Source organism: Loxodonta africana, chromosome 13, assembly GCF_030014295.1.
Source record: "Loxodonta africana isolate mLoxAfr1 chromosome 13, mLoxAfr1.hap2, whole genome shotgun sequence".
NCBI lineage: Eukaryota > Metazoa > Chordata > Mammalia > Proboscidea > Elephantidae > Loxodonta > Loxodonta africana.
Window position 1 is genome coordinate 48,337,312 of NC_087354.1, and position 20,332 is coordinate 48,357,643.

At 39.2% G+C, this 20,332-nt stretch overlaps 1 protein-coding gene across 29 annotated transcripts in view; it reads right to left on the reverse strand.

The window, feature by feature from the left end:
* MAP2K5 (mitogen-activated protein kinase kinase 5) overlaps positions 1–20,332 on the reverse strand; it is a 279,846-nt gene that overhangs the window by 220,806 nt on the left and 38,708 nt on the right. For 27 of the 29 annotated variants that reach the window (XM_064267345.1, XM_064267344.1, XM_064267343.1 and 24 more), the window contains 4 exons: positions 19,417–19,486; positions 15,206–15,246; positions 14,199–14,266; positions 6,603–6,651 (listed from right to left, as the gene is read on the reverse strand). In XM_064267345.1, the coding sequence (XP_064123415.1) occupies positions 6,603–6,651; positions 14,199–14,266; positions 15,206–15,246; positions 19,417–19,486 (228 nt within the window). Of the gene's footprint in view, positions 1–6,295; positions 6,410–6,602; positions 6,652–7,189; positions 7,249–14,198; positions 14,267–15,205; positions 15,247–19,416; positions 19,487–20,332 lie in introns of those variants that run through there. The other 2 variants (XM_064267366.1, XM_064267364.1) reach the window with 2 other exon arrangements.

Here is a 20,332-nt window from a genome sequence, read left to right on the forward strand (position 1 = left end):
TATGTCATGAGTAGTAAGTGAATTAGTTCCTTAAAAATAATGTTTTAGAGTTTTAAAGAACTCCTTGAATAGTTATTTATCAAATGATTTTAAGGCTAATCATATTTGATGCATTCAGTAATTTTCTACAAACTGGTCTGGCTGCTTAAAAATTAACTGCCAAGTTTATTCACACAGTGGATTCAATAAAGGTACTATTTTCCATATAGCTAAAGCTTGGGAATAGCCAGAGTGAGCCCTGAAAAAAAAAAAATCAATTTCCAGGGAAGGGCAATGCCTTGCATGGGCAGAAAATGGATAGAGTTTTTAATTCAATATCACCTGGAAAAAAAAAAAAAAGTTTTCTTTCAGACCATTATAGTAAAGCTTTAAATATTTGGCTCTACTCTAAACTTCCACCAATTGAAAAAAGCAAGCCTTCATTTATCAAGGGAAATGTTTTTCTTTTATACATTTCTGAGGTTGAAGCTTCAGAGAGCAGTGATAATTAGGAGTACGGTGCAGGTAACAGAAACAGCTTCTTTTCCAAGCCATTTTGCCAGTCCTTCAGAAGGATATTGACAGATTAATGTGTAAAGGCCAATTCGACACCCAATTTAATTGTAGTACAACCTGATTGATTCAATTTCCAATCAGCTAATTACAATATGTAGGGTTAGTGGAGAAACAGAGAAATTGGCAACTATTTTCCTATCTGAGGGAAGTGCTGTTCTTCCCTACCTTTATATTACTAACATAGGAAAAAAGAAAAGAAAAAAACCATAATTTATCCTGTAGAAAAGATGTGGCATAAAGAAAAGAAAACCTCATTATTCTGAACTAAATGATGGTAAGGACAAGCATAAATTTTAAAACAGCATAAAGAAAAGCACCCCATAAAATGACTTGAGCTGCTAAACTAGCAGAGTTACTATTTGGTTTACTTTGATCAATGGGTACGTATGCAGGGTACGTAACAAGTACAAACAGGCTAACTGCTTTAAAACACTTCTCCAAGCCATCTAAATATGCCTCCAACAACCTATTTTGTACCATTAACTTGCCTAACAAGCTGCACCTTCATTATTTTTGAAGTAAATTTCTAGGAAAGGGAAATTTCACTCAAGTCCATGAATTCTGAATTAGTGGCACTGAGATGTACTGGTAAGCATGACATGGCTGTTCTACATTCTAGGGTCTAGGCTTTGTAGGGCCGCAGTCTGTGGTCAGGCCTTCTCCACCACTCCATCAGGGTCTTCAAGCCCTACCTGCTCCCCAGACAGATAAGAGGGAGGTGAGGCCCCAGGTAAAAGACACATGTGGTTTCTTCTTAGGAAAGCATCCACACCAAAGTGTATTGATATTATATATTCCAGTGAAACACAGACGTAGGTTTAGGAGTGTGAAGGGTGTTTGACTTTGTGGTATTTTGTTGGAGGAAGAGAAGGCAAAAGGATAGGTATGCCACTTCTCTGAGCACCTTCAACCATTATAATCTTGACGTTGTAGTCTTTTCACCCCTAATAGCCACTAGACTGAAAAAACAAGGAGGGCAGTCACTGACCCAGTATTTCCAGCATTCCAACCTAACCTGGGATAGTAAAACAGACAAATAACGACAACAAAAAAACATAAACCCATTGCTGTCGAGTCAATTCTGACTCATAGTGACCCTACAGGACAGAGGAGAACTGCCCCACAGGGCTTCCAAGGTTCTAAACCTTTACTAAAGCAGACTGCCGCGTCTTTCTCCCACAGAGCAGCTGGTGGGCTAGAACAGCTGACCTTGCGGTTAGCAGCCAAGTGCTTAACTACTGTGCCACCAGGGCTCCTTCCTGGAATGGTAGGCATCCAAAACAGTCAGGGGAAAGGCTGAGAGCCCCAGCGGGGTGGGTGGGTGCGTGGGTGTGTGTGTGCACGCACGTGTGTACGTGCGTGCGTGGGTGTGTGTGTTTGTAAACACTGTATAAGCAAATTGAGAGATGGAAAAATCAAGAAAGAAATGTGGAATTCCTCAGGTAATGAGGAAGATTCCCAGAGTCTAATAAAAATAAAAATCACTTTGACGAACAACTTCTATAACCTCATCACCTAAAAAAACAATTTCCATAAAAAATGGATAATGTGTTTCTACAATGTTTTTAAAGTTTTATAGACAGGCCAGGCCTATGAACTGATTCTTTTTTTTTTTTTTGTATTAAAGAATATTAGATTTTTTTCTTTTTGCTTATTTAAATCTTCTAATTTGTATATAGTATACAAATATTATTCAGGTTAAAATAAGTTTTAAAAAAGAAACAGAGAGAGTCAAGCTCGTGAACTGATCGCAAAAAGCATTTTGAGAATTTCCTCTCTGATCAAAATGTGTTATTTTAATTGATGTTAATTATGAGAAAACTGGTGGCGCAGTGGTAAAGACCTTGGCTGCTAACCAAAACATCAGAGGTTCGAATCCACCAGGTGTTCCTTGGAAACCCTGAGGGCAGTTCTACTCTGTCCTTAGGGTGGCTATGAGTCGGAATCGGCCCGACGGCAACGGATTTGGGTTTTTGTTTGTTTGTTTTTTAATCAAAAAGCTAATTGAAGAGATCAACCGACAGCTAATAATATTTTTGCCTTTTTAGTTCAGATGGGCATTATAATTTCAGCTTTCCAAAACAGAGCAAAGGAAAACTTCATTTTGATAAAAATGTGGAATTTATAAGCCTACAGAGTATGAAACTAAATATTCTAGTTGGGATCAAGTCTCGTAAAAAATCACAGAATTTTACAGCATTTTAAGACCCTTTAGCCCAACTTGCTTAGGTCATATAGCTAGTCAATAACAGCTAGTGAAGACTAGACCCAGTTTTTGGGCACTCTGGTTCAATGCTACATATTAGCAGTTTATTCAGTTGTGAGTCATGCGGGAACATACTCCATCCATGGCCACTGGCTCACAGGAAACAAAACAATCAGCTGAAGACCACTCACCAGTTAAAAGCAATTTTATTAGTTATCATGTTGTTTTTAACAGGAGAAATGTTTTTAAAAATCACATAGCTCTTCAGATTGAAAAGAGGTGAAAAAAAGTGTTGTTCAGTAAAGATATCAAGTAATTTTTAACTATATTTCGGTTTCCTTGTTTTGACTTTTAAAAAAAGAATAACAGATGTGAGAGAGGAGGAAGAGAAAGCCAGGGAGGTCACAATTACACATCAACTGCCAAGACAACAAATGACCTGGAAGAGAATACTGGCAATGGGCGCTGCTCCTGCTGAAAGAGACAGAGGCCATGGAAGAAACGCAGCCACGAGGACCGGTAGGGGGAAGGATGTGCTCGTGAGCAGAGGAGGGGTGTCGCGTAGTTTGGGCTTATGTAACACAATCTTACGTTTCTGTGTTCATATATACTGCTGTTGATGCAGTTTTTAAAGCTGGTTTTATGGCAGGACACCTATTTTTCTTTCCTTTCTGCCCCCCTGCCAAACAAAAACTTTTCCTAAATACATCTGAAATTATCAAAATAACAACCAAAGCTGCAACAAGATCAGAATTAGTTCTACATCTGTGACTTCTCAGTACATTTACACTTGATTTATCAGGAAGAGGGAAACGTTGTCACCCTCTCCTACCCAATCTTAAAAACCAAAAGAGGAAAAACAATTTTAGAGAAGCAGAGGTCAAAGTCACACACCCATGAAGTAACAGTGTACTTTTTTTATCTTTTAAATTGACCCTTTGGGCTATTTCTTATAAGATTCAAATCAAGGGCCAATGCTAAACAGATGACACCACACTAGAACTGAAGGGGAAAATCACATCCTGGAAACACATTCGTGATGCTGGTTTATAGCTTTCAATAAAACATGCCCCAAATAACACCTTATGATTTATTTTTTTTTTAACTGGAAAAAATGGAATCCTCCATCATAAAGAGGTAACAGGAAAATAATGTCCATTCCAAAGACTAAATATCAAAACTTTAAAAAAAAAATGCTTGATTTAATGTATTAATAGAATGAATGGGAAAAATGAAATGGAATTCAATTACGGATCAGCAAAGAAAACATTCTTAGCTTATTGTCTGCCTGTCCCAGGAAGAATCAGCACCTACTGCTTATAAATCATTAAAATAAAAATGCTCAATTAATCCTTATTTTATATGTAAAGGTCTGACAGAAACTAGTCCTATCACTAGACCTTTGCTTCACAAATCGAAGCAATAATGGTTTCAGAAAGCAGTCACACTCGATGAGCAGACAATTGGAGAGATTTAGTAAATCCCACTTTATAGAGCAGAGACTAATCGGAAAACACAAGCCAGTCAAATGTTTCTTATGAACTGTTGACACTATTATCAATGCTGAATCAATTGGTGGCATTTACTCTGAGTGACAGAAAAGAAATAAATATTTATATCACATAACCTATATCAATGAACCCAGGCAGAAAGCTATTTCTAACCTGTCAATATTTGATTATCTTGAAGAATCATGCCCCTTTCTTTTAATTATTAATATGAATTCCTTATTAAATCTAAGTGGAGACTAGTGGAAAGGCAAATCATTATTAATGCTTGAGAGCATAAACCACAAATATAAAAAAAACTACGCTCAAGTGTTAAAGTATCATTAAATGTGACTTACATCTTCCATATTAAGTGGTGTCAGTGTTCAGCCCAGAAATTTATTGACGCCACAACAGAGCACATAACCTCACCGCAATACAACCTTGCTCACTGTTTAGTTACCCAATAGCACCAAGGAACTGAGGAATAAGGAGAGGAAGGAGGTATTCTGAAAGTTTCCAAAGGTATGTTTTGTTTTTTTAGGTGAGTGAAAACCAATACAATGAAGGCTAATCCTTAAAAGAAGGAAAATGTCACACTGTTTAATGTGAGATTATCATATTTCTAAGGGAAAACAATAAACTATCTTTAAGTGTCAAAAATCACTGCCATGACAATCTCCTACCACAGAGAACCTCTTAACTGAGGCGACTCAGATATTTATGGTGCTAGGTTTGTTGTCAAAATGTTAGGAACGTTTCAGAATGCTTATTTTTTCAGTGGAAATAAACTGGTGCTTTTCATTTTTCAAAGAGGAATCTATGACAGGTTATTTTCCATTGCCTGGGTTGAACTAATGCAGTTAAAGCTTCTTAATTTATGTGACTTTTGAAATATATTTTCCAGCTGAGGAACAGAAGTGACTCACACATAAATTACAGTTAGTAACTAGAATGTAAGCATGCTGAAGATACATAAATATCTCAGTCTCAATACTTCTGCTTTTAGTTAGGTTTTGTTTCATACCGGTTCTGAACATGCAGGGCACAGGGGATGTATATGGGAACCTCCATCTAAACAAACCTCTGGCTGCTTAAGGGTAAAAGTTTTCTATCATTACTATCTAAAATTGGGAGGCTATCAAGATTATATACACAACACCTTAGCTGTATATAAAAGACTAGAATCTATACACTCTGGATGATTGTCAGATGTCAGAACCAGATGGACTTAATTTTTTCAAACCGTATCCAAAGGATAATGTGCTAAACAAGCAAGGTTCCTGGAAGCACTACCATACGGTCACTGTTTTAAGGCACACACATCTATTAGGCCACAATGTTACAGGTGATATGAAAGGACAAGCATGAGGACTCAGCTTTGTCTTCCTGACACGCTCCACTACAAGTACTTGATTCATGAAATGCCAATGAGGCTTGGAGAGGTCAGTGCGTGGAGGCACTGAATAAGCATCTGAGATAATTAAGATTTCAGCCTTCGAAACATGGACGGGAAGTGAACAGCAGTTAAGAAAATCAATAAGAGTCTTTTATTTGCAGTGACACAGATGTCTCAGTCAATAGAGCCTAATAGGCAGGCTTGATCGCAATGGACAGGCGCCTGCCTCCAAGGCTATCAAAGGGCTCCCACTATCACAAACATTAAAACGCATTTATGTTGCTATTGAGGAATCGAGGATCCTGTATGTAGCTTAATTTACCAGAGTTACATTTAAAGTCACTATGCTATTTCAGATATGTCCATTTACATGAATCAAAACGAGTGAGAAATAACTGGCCTGCAGGCCCGTTTGTCCCTTGCTGGCCGGGTTAGGTCATTCAGCTTTAGATGGCCAGTCAACAAGGCAAATCAAGGTCTCCCGAAACCCGGGAATTTTAAATGCCAAAGATCTGCTGTTACTCTGCTCCCCTAAAAAGCCAGTGTTAGTTTCCAGTCAAAAGAAGGTGCTAAGGTAAGAAAGTACCAATTTTTCCTTTTTTCCCCAAAGATAATGAAAGCGGTAACTTCAGATGAAGAAGCAGTCACCTCAGAATGCAGGGCCATTTCAACAACCCATGGGTTGACACCGTTGTTCAGAACTGATTAACTCTTTTTAAACGGAGATGGCAGCAGGGTGTGCACGTGCTACTTCAATCTGCTGGGAGTGAAATCCATTAGCACAGTTTGAAAAACGTGCTGCAAACTGCTCTGCCAATCAAATTAAGCCATGTAATTCATTTATGACAAGAAGAAATTCACAGACTCTTTATCTGTGTAATAAGTTTATGAATAGAAAATCTAGACAGTAACAAGTTACCGCTATGTGAAAATCTGAATATGTAATGACACCTACCTGGCCATTGGCTAGTATTTTTTTCAGTTCAGCGGAAGACTTCTTCAAGCTGAAAAGGAAAGCCATAATTTTTAGTGACAAGAGCACCTGACACCTCTGAACACCACTGAAAATGCAGAGTAAAACACACCTTTGATTTTAGGTGTAGACATGGACTACACTTTTTACATCCTTCTCCCTGTGTAAAATGTTTCCGAAAGCAACTGGCCAAATGCCAAGGTATCAATAAAGTGACTGAAACGCCACTGATAATCTAAAGCAACGAAGAAGCTTACAGTGAAAATGTAGCTAGAATAGTTTATAGGAGTGCTCCAGTGACTTTTTTTTTTGCCTTATGAATACCTTTTAAGACTTCCCATTTTGCTGCCTTTGGGTAGCCTTTCAGTGGCTGTTTTATGTTGACTCTGTCAGCTTCTAAACACAAAGTACTTAACAATGCACTCTTAGAACGTTTCCAGCAAACAAAGATTATAAAACTTCAAAACATAAAATAGATGGTCTAAGGCCTGATCTTTTATTACAGTTAAGAGCCACAATTCAGCTTCCTGGGAAGCAAATGTGTAGCAGAAATAAATCCTGGTACTCACTAGCTGTGTGATCTGGGGCATGTTACTTATCTTCTCTGAACCTCAATTTCCTCCTTCTAGAAAATGGGAGAAAAAATCAACTTTATAGGGTGACCAAAAACCAAACTCTGCCATTGGGTCAATTCCCACAAATAGGGACCCTATCGGACAGAGCAGAACTGCCCCACAGGGTTTCCAAGGAGTGGCTGGTGGATTCCAACTGCTGACCTTTTGGTTAGCAGCCTAACGCTTAACCACTGTGCCACAGAGAGACCAGGAAAACTAAATATTACAAAAAGCCTAGATTGTGTCATGCATGGAACCCACTGCCATTGAGCAGATTTCGAATCATGACAATCCCATGTGTTATAGAGTAGAAGTGCTCCATAGAGTTTCTCGGCTGTAATCTTTAGGGAAGCAAAGCAGCAGGACTTTCTTCTGTGATACTGCTGGGTGGGTTTGAACCACCAACCTTTAGGTTAGTAGTTGAGTACAAACTATTTGCGCCACCAAGGAACCTTGTCTTACACACAGTAGGGTCTTTATATGTACAAACCAAAACCCCATTGCAGTCAGTTCTGACCCATTGCAACTCCATAGGACAGAGCAGAACTGCCCCATGTGGTTTCCAAGGAGCAGATGGTGGATTCAAACTGCTGACCTTTTGGTTAGCTGCCATAGCTCTTAACCACTACGCCACCAGGCTGTTAGCTGCCTTCTCTTTCCTTTCCTTTCCTGTAGGTGTGACACCCAGCTGCTAGGGGTATTTCGGGAGTATTAAAACGTTCTTCTCTGGACATACATTGCTATGTAAACATTTATGTGGATGAATTTAGGGAAAGTCCTTCTTAAAGAAAGAGGAGTGGCCAAGGGAAACTCTGAAGGCCTTGTGATTTTATAATGAGTCATACCTGTCCGTAGCCACCAGGCTGGTAGAGCAGCATGTAAAATTGCACCCTTTCCCCTTCAGTGTTCTAATTTGAAATTTAAAACTTGTTAATTTTATTCTTAATCTACCCCTCCAGCCCTTTACCCATCTACCAAATTAACTCTCTTCCCTTGTATTACAGTTATCTGTGTGGACGTCTTTCTTCCCACTAAACCCTCCCCTAAGAGGGGGAGCACCCTGAGATTCAGACATATCTTACTCACCTCTCTATATATTCTATCCCTTTCCCACGCCTGAACCTAGCCCAGTGACTTGGCATGTGGTAAGTGTTCAATAAATAGCAACGGCTGTTCTGTTTGTAATTATATGTAAGAGCTTGGCTGCTAACCAAAAGGCGGGCAGTTTGAACCCACCAGCTGCTCCCTGGAAACCCTACGGGGCTGTTCTACTCTGTCCTATAGGGTTGTCGTAAGTTGGAATCTGCTCAATGGGAATGGGTTAATGGTAGTAACTCTGTAAGACAAAAAACGGTAAAAACATCACAAAGCAAAAGGACTGAGCATCAATATGAAATACATACACACATTCCATTTGGTACCTTTAATAAGCTGTATCTGAGAAAATCTCAGGCTTCGAGTTTGATCACATTCACCATTTTAAATTAAAATTACTCTTTTTTCTAAAGACACTTTAAGTTTCTGCTATGGTCAAGTGTAGGCTACAGAGCTCCAGTCTCTACTTTCCCAGATTTTATAAAATGTACCCTCAACCAAAAGTTCTAGACTTGAATAATGTCCTCCCAAGACTAAGAACACATGCACTGAAGTGGTGGTCAAGAATTTCATAGAATGGGACCAAAGCTGAAACCTATACCAAAAAATAAACAACTACCTAAAGTCAGTCTCATTAAAAAAACAATAACAGCAGCTCTCATTTGTTGAGTTATGGCTATATGTGTCAGGCACTGTGTAGCCATTACTAATTTAATCATCACTATCAACCTGTGGGGTTATTATTCCCAACTGACAGAAGAAACTAAGGTACGTAACTTGCTCAAAGTCGGTTTCTCTCCTTTACACACACACGCACACAGACACATTCACTCTTTTTTCTGGGGAACATTTAGATCCTAATGTTCCATCGATGACTTCTGATCTGATACCTGCAATTACTGTAAAGACAGATACAACCACACAACACCTAGACAATGATTCTCCACAGATATTCCACTATGTCACACAACTTGAGATAATAACATTTTGATTCACCGCATTTACGGAACACCTTTCATCTAAGAAACAAAACGTGATTCTTTAATATGGTTTCATCAATCTTCCTAACCCAGAGGTAGGAAGGAAGTTTAATCATCCCAATTTTACAGAAGGAGAAACCCAAGAGATTTAGGAACGGCCTTGCCCTGATCTAACCAATACCCACTGCTGTCAAGCCAATTCTGACTCACAAATACCCTGTAGGACAGAGTAGAACTACCCCATAGGATTTCCAAGGCTGTAAATCTTTACAGAAGCAGACTGCCACATCTTTCTCCCTTGGAGTAGGTGGTGGATTAGAACTGCTGACCTTTCAATTAGCAGCCAAGTACTTTAACCACTGTACCACCAGGGCTCCTTGCCTTGGCAATGGGACTGAATTTCGTAATTATGGCCTGAGAACACCATGTGGATTAGTCAGTTCAATTTAATAAACATTCACCTAAGGCAGAAAACAATTCATGCTTTCAGGGTAACGAAGAAAAACACTGATTTTACTCATTATGCCAGTATTTGGGTACCACGTTGATCTGGTAAAAAGTATTTTGTACCCTAGAAATTTCCTTGTGCCTTAATTTACCCAATATTTTGTTTCTCTATATGGTCACAGTGACTTGAGCTATCTAAAAATTGCTTTTAAAAACATTTTAAAATTTAAATGCGATACAATAGTAACATAACCTGAGTATGACACTTTAAGAGGAACACTGGGAAACTGAAATGTATCCAAATAAGAGTAAAAAGAAGAAGGGACTGAATGAGTTGGGAGAATTTAATAGAGACAAGACTTAAAGGGACTACGAGTATATTCATTCATTCACTCAAGCATTTACTGACCATCTCCTATGCGCCAAGCATCAGGCTGGGAACTGGGAATCCAAAAACAAATATGCTACAGTCACTGCCCTCAAAGAGTACAGAACCTGGGGGACAGAGGTGAATATAACACAATATGCTAAGTGCCACAGTAAAAGCAAACACAGGGGGTTATGAGAATTCACAGACCAGGTACCTAGTGCAGACTGAGGGGTAAGTGATAATCAGGGATGGTTTCCAGAAGGAGGTAACACCTGAGTCCTCAAAGGTGACCAACATTAGCAAGAATGACAGTCAACGAGAGAGCTGAAAGAGGGGAAAAGCAGGAAGGAGGCAGTGGTAGAGGTGAGGGCCCAGCAGTGAGAGAAAACATGCTTCACTAGGGGTCCCATGTATTCTCAGCAAAGCTGGAAGGTCAGGTGAGAAGGGGCAGAATGGCAGGCCAGGAGGTTGGAGTAGACAGAGGGCTGTGGAGGTTACACTTCATTCAAAAGGTTTGAAAATAGGGGAACATCTGTGAAAAGTTTTACATGAGTGAATGATTGACTAAGAACTGTGTACCAGCAAAATCACTGGGTTGCAGTGTGGAGGAAGAACTGAAACGGGACAAGACTGGAGGGAAGAAACTATTAGGAGGCTGTTGCTGTGATCTGAAGTCTGAACTAACTTTGCAGCAACAGGGATGCTGGCAGGCTGACAGACTCCAGAGCTATTCAGAACTGTCAAAGGTGAGGTGGGGCTGAGGAAGGCCCAGAGAGCAATGAAAGATGACTGGCAGCTTTATTAGCAGCCCTAATAGCGCAGTGGTTAAGCACTTAGCTACTAACCAAAAGGTTAGCGGTTCAAACCCACCAGCTGCTCCACAGGAAAAAGATGTGGCAGTCTGCTTCCATAAAGATTTACAGCCTTGGAAACCCTACGGGGCAGTGTCTAGATAATCACTATGAGTCAGAATTGACTCGACAGTGACAGGTTTTAACGGGCAGTTTTATCTGGAGTCAGCAACTGGGTGGATGCGGGAGAATTTAAGAAGATAGAAAATCTAGGAGTAGTAGTGTATTTGGAAGGAAGACAACTGGAAGAGCTATCATCTGGAAGAGGGAACAGGCCAGTTCTAAGGGCTGAACTAAACCTTTATGAGTGAGTGCTGTTGCTAGGTGCCATCAAACTGATTCTAACTCCCAGTGACCCCATGTGACAGAGCAGAACTGCCCCATTGGGTTTTCTAGGCTGTAATCTTTACCAGAGCAGATCAGGAAGTCCCAGCTCTTTCTCTCACAGAACTTCCGGGTGGGCTCAAGTCACCAACCTTTTGCTTAGCAGCTGAGCACTTAACGACCGCACCACCAGGGCTCCTTGAGTGAGTGCTAAAGCGAGACAAATTCCAGTTGATGAAAAAGAATCTTCTAAGATATAGTTATATGAAAACAGAAGTTGCTGCCTTGGGAAGCTGTGCATTCCTGCCACAAGGACCTTCAGAAAGAGGCTGGGTGACCACTTCGTAAGGAATGGGAGTCAAGGAGGTTGGTGCTTTTCCTACTCATTCTTCATACCACAGGCAGAAGATCTTTTAGGAACACAGACCTGGCCTGCCGAATGCCCTCCAATGGCTTACTGCCACACTAAGAAGAAAATTCAAACACTTCTGGGCCTACAAGGCCCCACATGATCTGGCCCCTGTCTCTCCTCTCCTCTCCCTACACCCTCCCCCAACACTGCACCCCTCCCTGTGCTCCAACAAAACTGGTTCCTTACAAACACGCCGAGCTCTTTTTCTACCTCAGCGCCTTCATTCGCCCTTGCCCCTGTCAGAAATGCCCTCCTCTGAATCCCGATGTGGCAAGGTCCTTCTCATCCTTCAGGTCTAGAGAGAAATGTCACTCTCCCCAGAAAGCCTTCCCTGAGGACCCAGTCTGAACACATTCCTGCCTCCTAGTGCTTTCTCTCTCTCCACATCCTGCTTGTTTCCTGCATACCACTAACTCTAAGTGCAGTTATTTATACACTCATTTTTTTGTCTGGATGCCCATTAGGTAGCAAGCTCCAGAATATAAGGACTGCATCTGCCTTATTTACCACTGTATCCCCAGTGCATGGCACAGCACTTAAAGAATAGGAGGTACTCAATAAATATTTGTTGATTAATTATCAACATGGGGCACAGGGCACGACTACCCTAAGGCAGCATATTAAAATCACCTGTAGGACTTTTTCCAATTACATTCCTTCCATAACAGGAATCACTATTGGAGCAAACTACCATTACCATTTGGGAGGCTGCAATACCACAGTATCCCTGAGGGAAGATGCCACAGTCAAAAGGCTGAGAACCACCGGATCCGGTGATCTCTGAATTTCTGTCCAACCCGAAGATATTATAATAGTCTATGGATAAACAAGGTAATTTTTTAAAATCAAAACTAATTCCCTTATGTTGTTAAACCAAATCTGGGAGAACGCGAAAATGATCCTGCTTCTCTACCTTACCATCTTTTCAACACTATCCTGCTTTTGATACCATGAGGAAATTTGACCTAAAACACCAGGTAAAGTCCTTGTTCTTCCTCAAGGTTCACAGCCAGTCTGTCTAGATAACACCTTTTCCGGGAGCAGTGGTAATAATTAAACGCCCTCCCTTCTTTGTGCTGTGTGTATCAACTGACCCTCAACCCTGAGCCTCCACTCTGCTGGGCCATGGCTCACATGCCCAACAAGCATGGACAGAGAAGCTGTAGAGTATCGCCTGGCAGGGCCAAGCCCTTTACTGAGACCTGAAAGACCTACCTCTCATGACCACAAGGCAGATGATCCACTGGGAGACAACTAAGTTGACTGTATTTTAAGACAGAATAAATTGTTTAAGAAGGAAACACACTTTAAGAGCAGTGTGTTCGTTGCAGGAAAGCTGGTAGGTGAATACACTGATGCCATAATAAAGCAATCAGGGAAGTGGCTTTTGTGGAGGGGACAGCGGAGTAAAGACAGGGTCATAAGGAGAGACTTTAAACTACCTACAGTTGAGCTCCTTTGACAAAAGAACCCAGGCTGTGGGCTGGGTGATGGGCAGGTATTGAAGAAAAAGTAGATGCCTAAACTACATAGCAGCCAATAAAGGGCTGAACTGGCTACAGCCCTAAACCCAGAAAAGCCTCAGCACAGAACGGAAGGGCTTTTTGGCTTGGTGTTAGCTTTCTAGGCACCAATGCAAATATGCACATATGGAACAATCACCTTTCCAGTATTATCCTCAAGTACGGTAACATGATGCTTACCAGCTCAATAAACAAATGAATAACCAAGATGACCTGGGATTCGATCAGCTTAAGTAGGTGTCCCCTTGTACTTTAGGACCATGATAGTCTTAAAGTAAGTTACGCAGCTTCCAGACTTGGAGGAGGAACATGTTGAGAAAGACTCTGTCTTGAAAATCCATTCTAGTATGGGGCAATGGTAGCATGAATTAACAAAAATTATCTTTCTTTGAAAATAGCTTCAATCTCTTGTACCACCTAAAGATACTAGCCAGCAACATGGCAGCTCAACTTAAATTTCACTATTCTACTCTTTCCTTGCCTCTTTCTAGTGAAGATGCCAGTGGATAATGACACTGCCAAAAGATGGACAAGATAAAAATAATAAGCATCATACAATTTACAGATGAGATCATCAAGGCATGAAATAGTCAAAGGCACTGACTTTTCTGTACAATTTAGTGACATAAAGGAAAACCATTTCACAGACCAAAATTAATAGTTTAACATGTCTAATTTCATCTTTCCATATTAGGTCCTTTTTCCTCAGTCAGTATGTAACTAGGGTTATCTGTTGTTGTTAGGTGCTGTTGAGTCAATTCTGACTCATAGCAAACGAAATACTGCCCAGTCTTGCGCCATCCTCAAAATCTACAATCTAGCCAGTCAGATTTATTCTAAGCCATATACACGTTTTTTTGGTCTTATAGAAAAGAGGAATCATCCCACAAGCCTCTTCTCTACCCACCCCCAACTTTGTAGATAATCACGCTCATGGGCACACTTCGCTTGCTTGTTCTCACCTATTGCTTGGCAGTGAATCTGAGACTGCTGGGCTGCTGTGTTGAGAGGGTCCGGCCCGCGTATTCACCTACAAGTAAGAAGGAATCTTGATCAGTCTTGTGTTCTGAGGACACGGTTCCAATTAACCTATAATTTGCCATAAATTTCTCCTTTCACTGTGAAGGTTAATTAGCTTGTTGCTAAACAGGCCCTCGGTTGGAGTCTATTCAGTATATAGGTTACAGAGCCATACAACCCGTATATTACATAATTCTCTATTCCTCTCATTATTCAAATACTTAGTTAAAAAATGCTGAAAAAGGAGAGATAAACAGGAAAAAAAATTAATTAACTGTTCTAGAACATATACAAAAACAACATGCTCAAAAAGTACAGGAAGAATAGATCCAAGGGCTAGTTGTGAACCCCAAGTCATATCCTTCAGCTCTAAAACCAAGCAGAATACAGTAGAATGTTTCTTATTTGCTGAAAAATGAGGCTCAAATAATGACTGATAAAATGGTCGAGCCTAATACAATGGCCATCTTTTCTTTCAAATGTGAAGCATTAAGCAGAAATCCAGAACGCACAGAATCCAAATACACAGAACAGCGAACAGACATTAAGTGGATACGTGTCCAGCATAAATATATCCAAAGAGGGGGGTGTTCTGGGTACAATATGCTTATGTGTTGAATTAATCAATGAAATGAAGTCTATATTCTCACTCAAATAAATCTTTGTAGAGACCAGTACCTGGGGTCATCCTGAAGAAAATGACCAACAAAGCAATTCCAAATAATAAAAAATACAGCACCCAAACCCCTATATCCAAACGTGTACATATACTGACATACACTGAGCAAATACTACAAGATGGATCTCCTCCATCTCCCATTTAAAAAAAAAAAAAAAAGGATTGCTTGTCAGAGCTTGAGAAAGTGCAGTTTTATTTGACATTTCAATAAGTGGAACACAGCATTACAAATCCATCCAACTTTACTGAAACAATTATTGAAATTCGTACCTTCAGGCCATGTATGTTCCGTTCCCCAGGAGGCTTGCAGGCTGAAACAGTAATTGACTAAATTGTAGAACACATCAGGGCCATTTACAAATTTGCTCAAAATGAATCGTTTAAAAAGAAATGAGGGTGACACCAAAATTAGCAGAGAGAAATGATTGAAAAGTGGCTCCCAGGACCCAAAGTGGGAATTATGAACCAGGGTTTTTAACTTGCAGGAATGAGCATTTATAAATGCAAAGAGCTTTCTGACACTATCACATATAAATTCCAATTTCTGCTTAAAACATAAAAATCAAGTTAACCGGGCTAAAATGATTCAATTCCTTTCATGATTTGGGTTTCTGCAACCCCCCCACTCTATTATCTCACGTATCTGCAATCATTTAAACTACGCTGAAAATATCTACGGTTTTGGGGGTTTGTTTTTGTTTTGTTTTGGTGGGGAAAGAAGGCTAGGGGAGGGTCTTTTTATGCCAAAAAGATGACTAGAGATCCTAAGATGGAATACTCAAGTTGGATGACAAGTCTGCGCAGTCATAAGCAGTATATTAAAATACAGAGATACAGCTAATTTTACTTCATTTCTTCAAAATCTTGACATCTGCTATTACTTAGGTAACATTGAGGCCTAAAGATAAACAAATGCCAGGAAAAAAATAAATGAATTTCCTGACACCACCTTCAATTATAGGTTAGCACTTTTCCAATTCAACACATGCTACTTCATCAAATGTTAAAAATACGAAAGCTTCCTGCCCGTGTTATGGACTGCTTCCATTTGGAAACACAGCGCCCTATAAATTGTATGTTAAAGGGCCAGCAATTTTGATTGATTGTTTGGGGAAGGATGAATTTGATTTTCTAGTTTTTTTTCTCCACTCTCAGAAGTACATGTATTTTTCCTCTCTTTCTGACAACAAATAGAGTAGTTTATTAATAAGACAATACGGATCATAATTACAAACTACATCAGTTGCTTTAAATTTATATATTTCGAGTGTATTTAAATTTATTATGCTGTTTCCCTAGAAAATATGTCTAAACCTTAATAAAGAGTTTTTATTTATCTTTTCTTAAATAAATTATAATTCAGACTCCGAATCTTCTTTCCTTAAAATGGAAATTAATCTTTTTAACAAAATAACAGTCACATACACTTGATGCCTGGTCCTTCAGGGACCATCAATACTTCAGAGTATTTCCTAAGATAATACCTCAGAGTATTTCCACTGAACTAACCAGTGCATTCACAGACTTCATTTAATACAAGAGTGGCTAACCAAGGGATAAGAGATAGCATTAACTGTTATCGCCAACCTTACATTCGCCTCACTCCTCAGCTGGCTTCTCATACCTTTAAGACTAGAAATCTAAACAGCATTCAAAAAACCTAGACAAACAGTATTCAGACTTCCTAAAGAGCCAAAAACTACTGTGAAGTTAGTAAACTTTCATACTTACTTAACCTACCCCTTTTAATTACACAGAGCACCAACGTGCCACTTGAAGTGAGAACATCTGGTGCTGGAACAGAATTGTTTTTTCCTGTCCTTCCCACCTGTTCAGTCTAAAGATTTAACATGAGGCCTGACAATGAAATCAAATTTCTGAGGCCTCTAACCAACTAGATTTATCAAAAACCAAACTTGGTGCCACTGAGTTGATTCAGACTCACGATGAACCTATATGTTATAGAGTAGAATTGAGCTCCATGGAGTTTTCTTGGCTGTAATCTTTACAGAAGTGGATGACCTGGCCTTTCTTCCACAGTACTGCCAGCTGGGTTCAAACAGCCAACCTTTTGATTGTAGCTGAGCACAAATCGTTTGCACCATCCAGGGACCTAACCAACTAGGTAGACTCAGGTGATACACCCAAATTGTGTATACCCTAATTGTATAACTTTGCCTAAATCCTACCTATCTAGATATGTAGGTAAGGAACAATAAACAAAAGACTACGAAGAACTAGAAAGAGTTGTATTAGATCATCCAAACGAAACCACAGAGATTGGGAGATTGAGTTTCCAATATTTTGGAAAATTAAATTTGTCCTGCAAGAAGTGTATTTAATAGACAAGTACTTAATGGGGCCTAGTAAGTTCTGTGCTAAGACTACAGGCGACACTCACATGCCATATATTTTCTTCTTTTAAGTTATCTTCTCCTCACAATGTAATCTTTTCCCCACAATGTACTCGTCTCCCCACCCCTACCAAGTCCTACAAACTACCCCTAAACTAAAAAAATAAACCTGTTGCCTTCAAGTCAGTTCTGACTCATAACACCCCTATAGCACATAGTAGAACTGCCCCACAGGGTTTCCAAGGAGTGGCAGGTGGATGCGAACTGCTGCCCTTTTTGGTTGACAGCAAGCTTTTAACCACTGTGCCATCAGGGTTCCAAACTACCCCTACGCACATTCTATTAATATTTTAACTTAATGCCCTTCCACTTTACGCAAATTATAATTTAAAACAAAATTCTTACTCAGAGTGTATTAACCACTCAGAGGCTGTGCGACTCTGAAGTGACTTAACCTCTCCAAACGTCAATATTCTCATCTATAAAATGGAAGTAATAATACCTAACAGGTAGAATTGTTGGAAGAATTAGAAATGATGCCCATAAAGGACTATTAGTGCCAGAACAGAGCACATGTTTAAAAACGGTGTTATCATGGGAGGGGGCACAATGGTATGGATGGGGGTAGTAAAAGGGGCTGTCCACGAAATGAAAGAAAACAAACAGAACCTGAAAATATTTTGGATGAAGAGAAGTAAATACTTTATCGAAAATGAAAATGAAAATGAAGATCCATAGTACGGGAACTGTAGTGCCACAGGACCCTGTACTAGGGTTTGCTACAACAAAGCTATAATGGCAGCTAGTAGGGAAGCAATTTACAGAGAATTTTCAGCTGATAAAAAGAAAGTATTTCTACGGGGGAAACAATTGTGAAAGGTGCCCAAATTCTGCAGAACATTTAGAAACAATCTGCATCCTCATCTTGGCCTGATAAACAGAAATGACATTACTTCTTTTTCTTTCCTTTTTTGGTCTTCAGTCTTCAGGTACAAGGGAATTGGATTAGTCCTAATCTTTGTTTCAGATACACAGTTATCAGTGGCCCCTGGATGGCTCTTTTTTATTATTTACTAAGCTCTTTAATTAGTCATTAATAATGCAATAAGCATTCACAATCCTGCCAGTAAAGAAGAGCTGCTTTACTCTTGAACTCAGATCTCCTTGTGAACTGGCCTTTGGAGACTTTATCAGTATGAAAAAGAGCCTACTGGTTAATTGGGCCATTCAAACTTCAGAGTTACAGGTAATGAAAGTCTAGAATGTTTAATTGGAAAACTCACACTCTGATTATTTGTACAGTACCAGTTAAGGAAGGTAAGTTTAACTTTTAATTATTTCAATTAAGTTATTTCAATAAGAGTTACTCAGAGAATTTCCTTGTCTGTTTCATCAGTTAAAAAACATGGATTCCAAGTGGGGCAATGGATAACAGGTGAAAGACTTAATGGATTTATATAATTAAACTGTTCTTTTTCACTGTTATTCAAATTTTGAGGGAACATCTATACCAGTTAAACAATCATATCTGATACAAGGCTAGTATCTAAAAGGGAATTATTTGACCAAGTGACTTACCAAGATTCACCCTATCTCCTCAAATTTTTGGAGGCTTGGTAATTGAATTACCATTTATGAGGATTTTCCATTATTTAGAAAAAAAATGCTGCCTGCAAATACCAAGCACCAAACATTCTACCAAAATTTCTCTCCTAAAACTCCTCTGTAAATCTTAGCTTCTTCACCAGCTGAAAGCTTTCTCCTCAAGAGACAACTTAGGCCACGATCATGAGCCACAATTCACAAATATTCAGAATTAAAGGCATTCATTTGCCTTGGACTAGAAACCATGTGGACCCCCTAAAGAGTTCTTTAAGCGAATGTAAGTATGTACTTCAGAAACAAAAAAACAATCTAGTTAGTTTAATTTACTCTAGTAAATTAGATATTTTATCTGCCATAACTATAATACAGCCTGCAATCCCCACGATAATGAATACTTTTTTTGTTTTTTCAAATTAAGAGCTAAACATCATGTTATGTGCATTTAAACCTTTGGAAAACATAACTGTTGATGAAACAGTTTACTGAAATAATTATTGTTGATTAGAATTTGTTCAACATTACCTCTTGGAAATATCTGCAGAGGCTCTGTTAACTGTCCATTTACTTGCTGTTCCATTACTGTGGAATAATACTGCAGAGAGATTATAGAAAGAGATTACTCAGTAATGCATGAATACCGGAACAGACACTTACGGGTTGTTTAATTCACAGTACTTTTGAAAATTGCTGGTATACACATATCGGCCTTGAGAATACTTTCTCCCTGTTTGCACATCAAACTGACTATCGTGAATATTCAGGATTGAAAGTCCAGTAAAATGTAACCCCTCAGACTGCCATTTATTTTTAATAGTAAAAATGTTGATTACTATTTGATCTCCGGAAGTATCCTGAAAATGACATGTACTAAAAATGACATAAAATGTATTTCAGTGGAAATTTTTCAAATTGCCTCTTGTTCTTTTTTCCTGGATTTTGCAAAGCAAAGCGAAGAAGTTTCACTTTTGGCCTGGATCAACACACCAGTTAGTTAATCAAACACTACTCACATTTGTGTATAAAATACATACATAATGGAAATCTAAATCAGAGAGACGGTTGAATTAACAAATAAGACACGTGTCATCCAAAGACAACAGGATTGACATGATAAAAAGGTAGCTTTAGCAAACCAAAATAAACATACCTTTTTATGTTTTAGACTTATGAACACACTTTGTGTGTGGTGCCACATTTTTTTAGTATAGTCCAAATTTGACTGTGAAATTCTGAGCCCCCCAAAATAAATGTCTAAGTGAAAAGGCTTCCATGCTCCTTCATGACACAAACCATTCGGCAGGTTTTAGGAGAGTCTGACTCTCAAGTTCCTTAATATGCTAACTGGTGAGCATACACCCACCTAACAGGAAGATGGGGCCTGTGCCCTCTCTTCTTTCAACACCTGACAAACAACAAAGTGATGTTCTTGGTGGAAAAA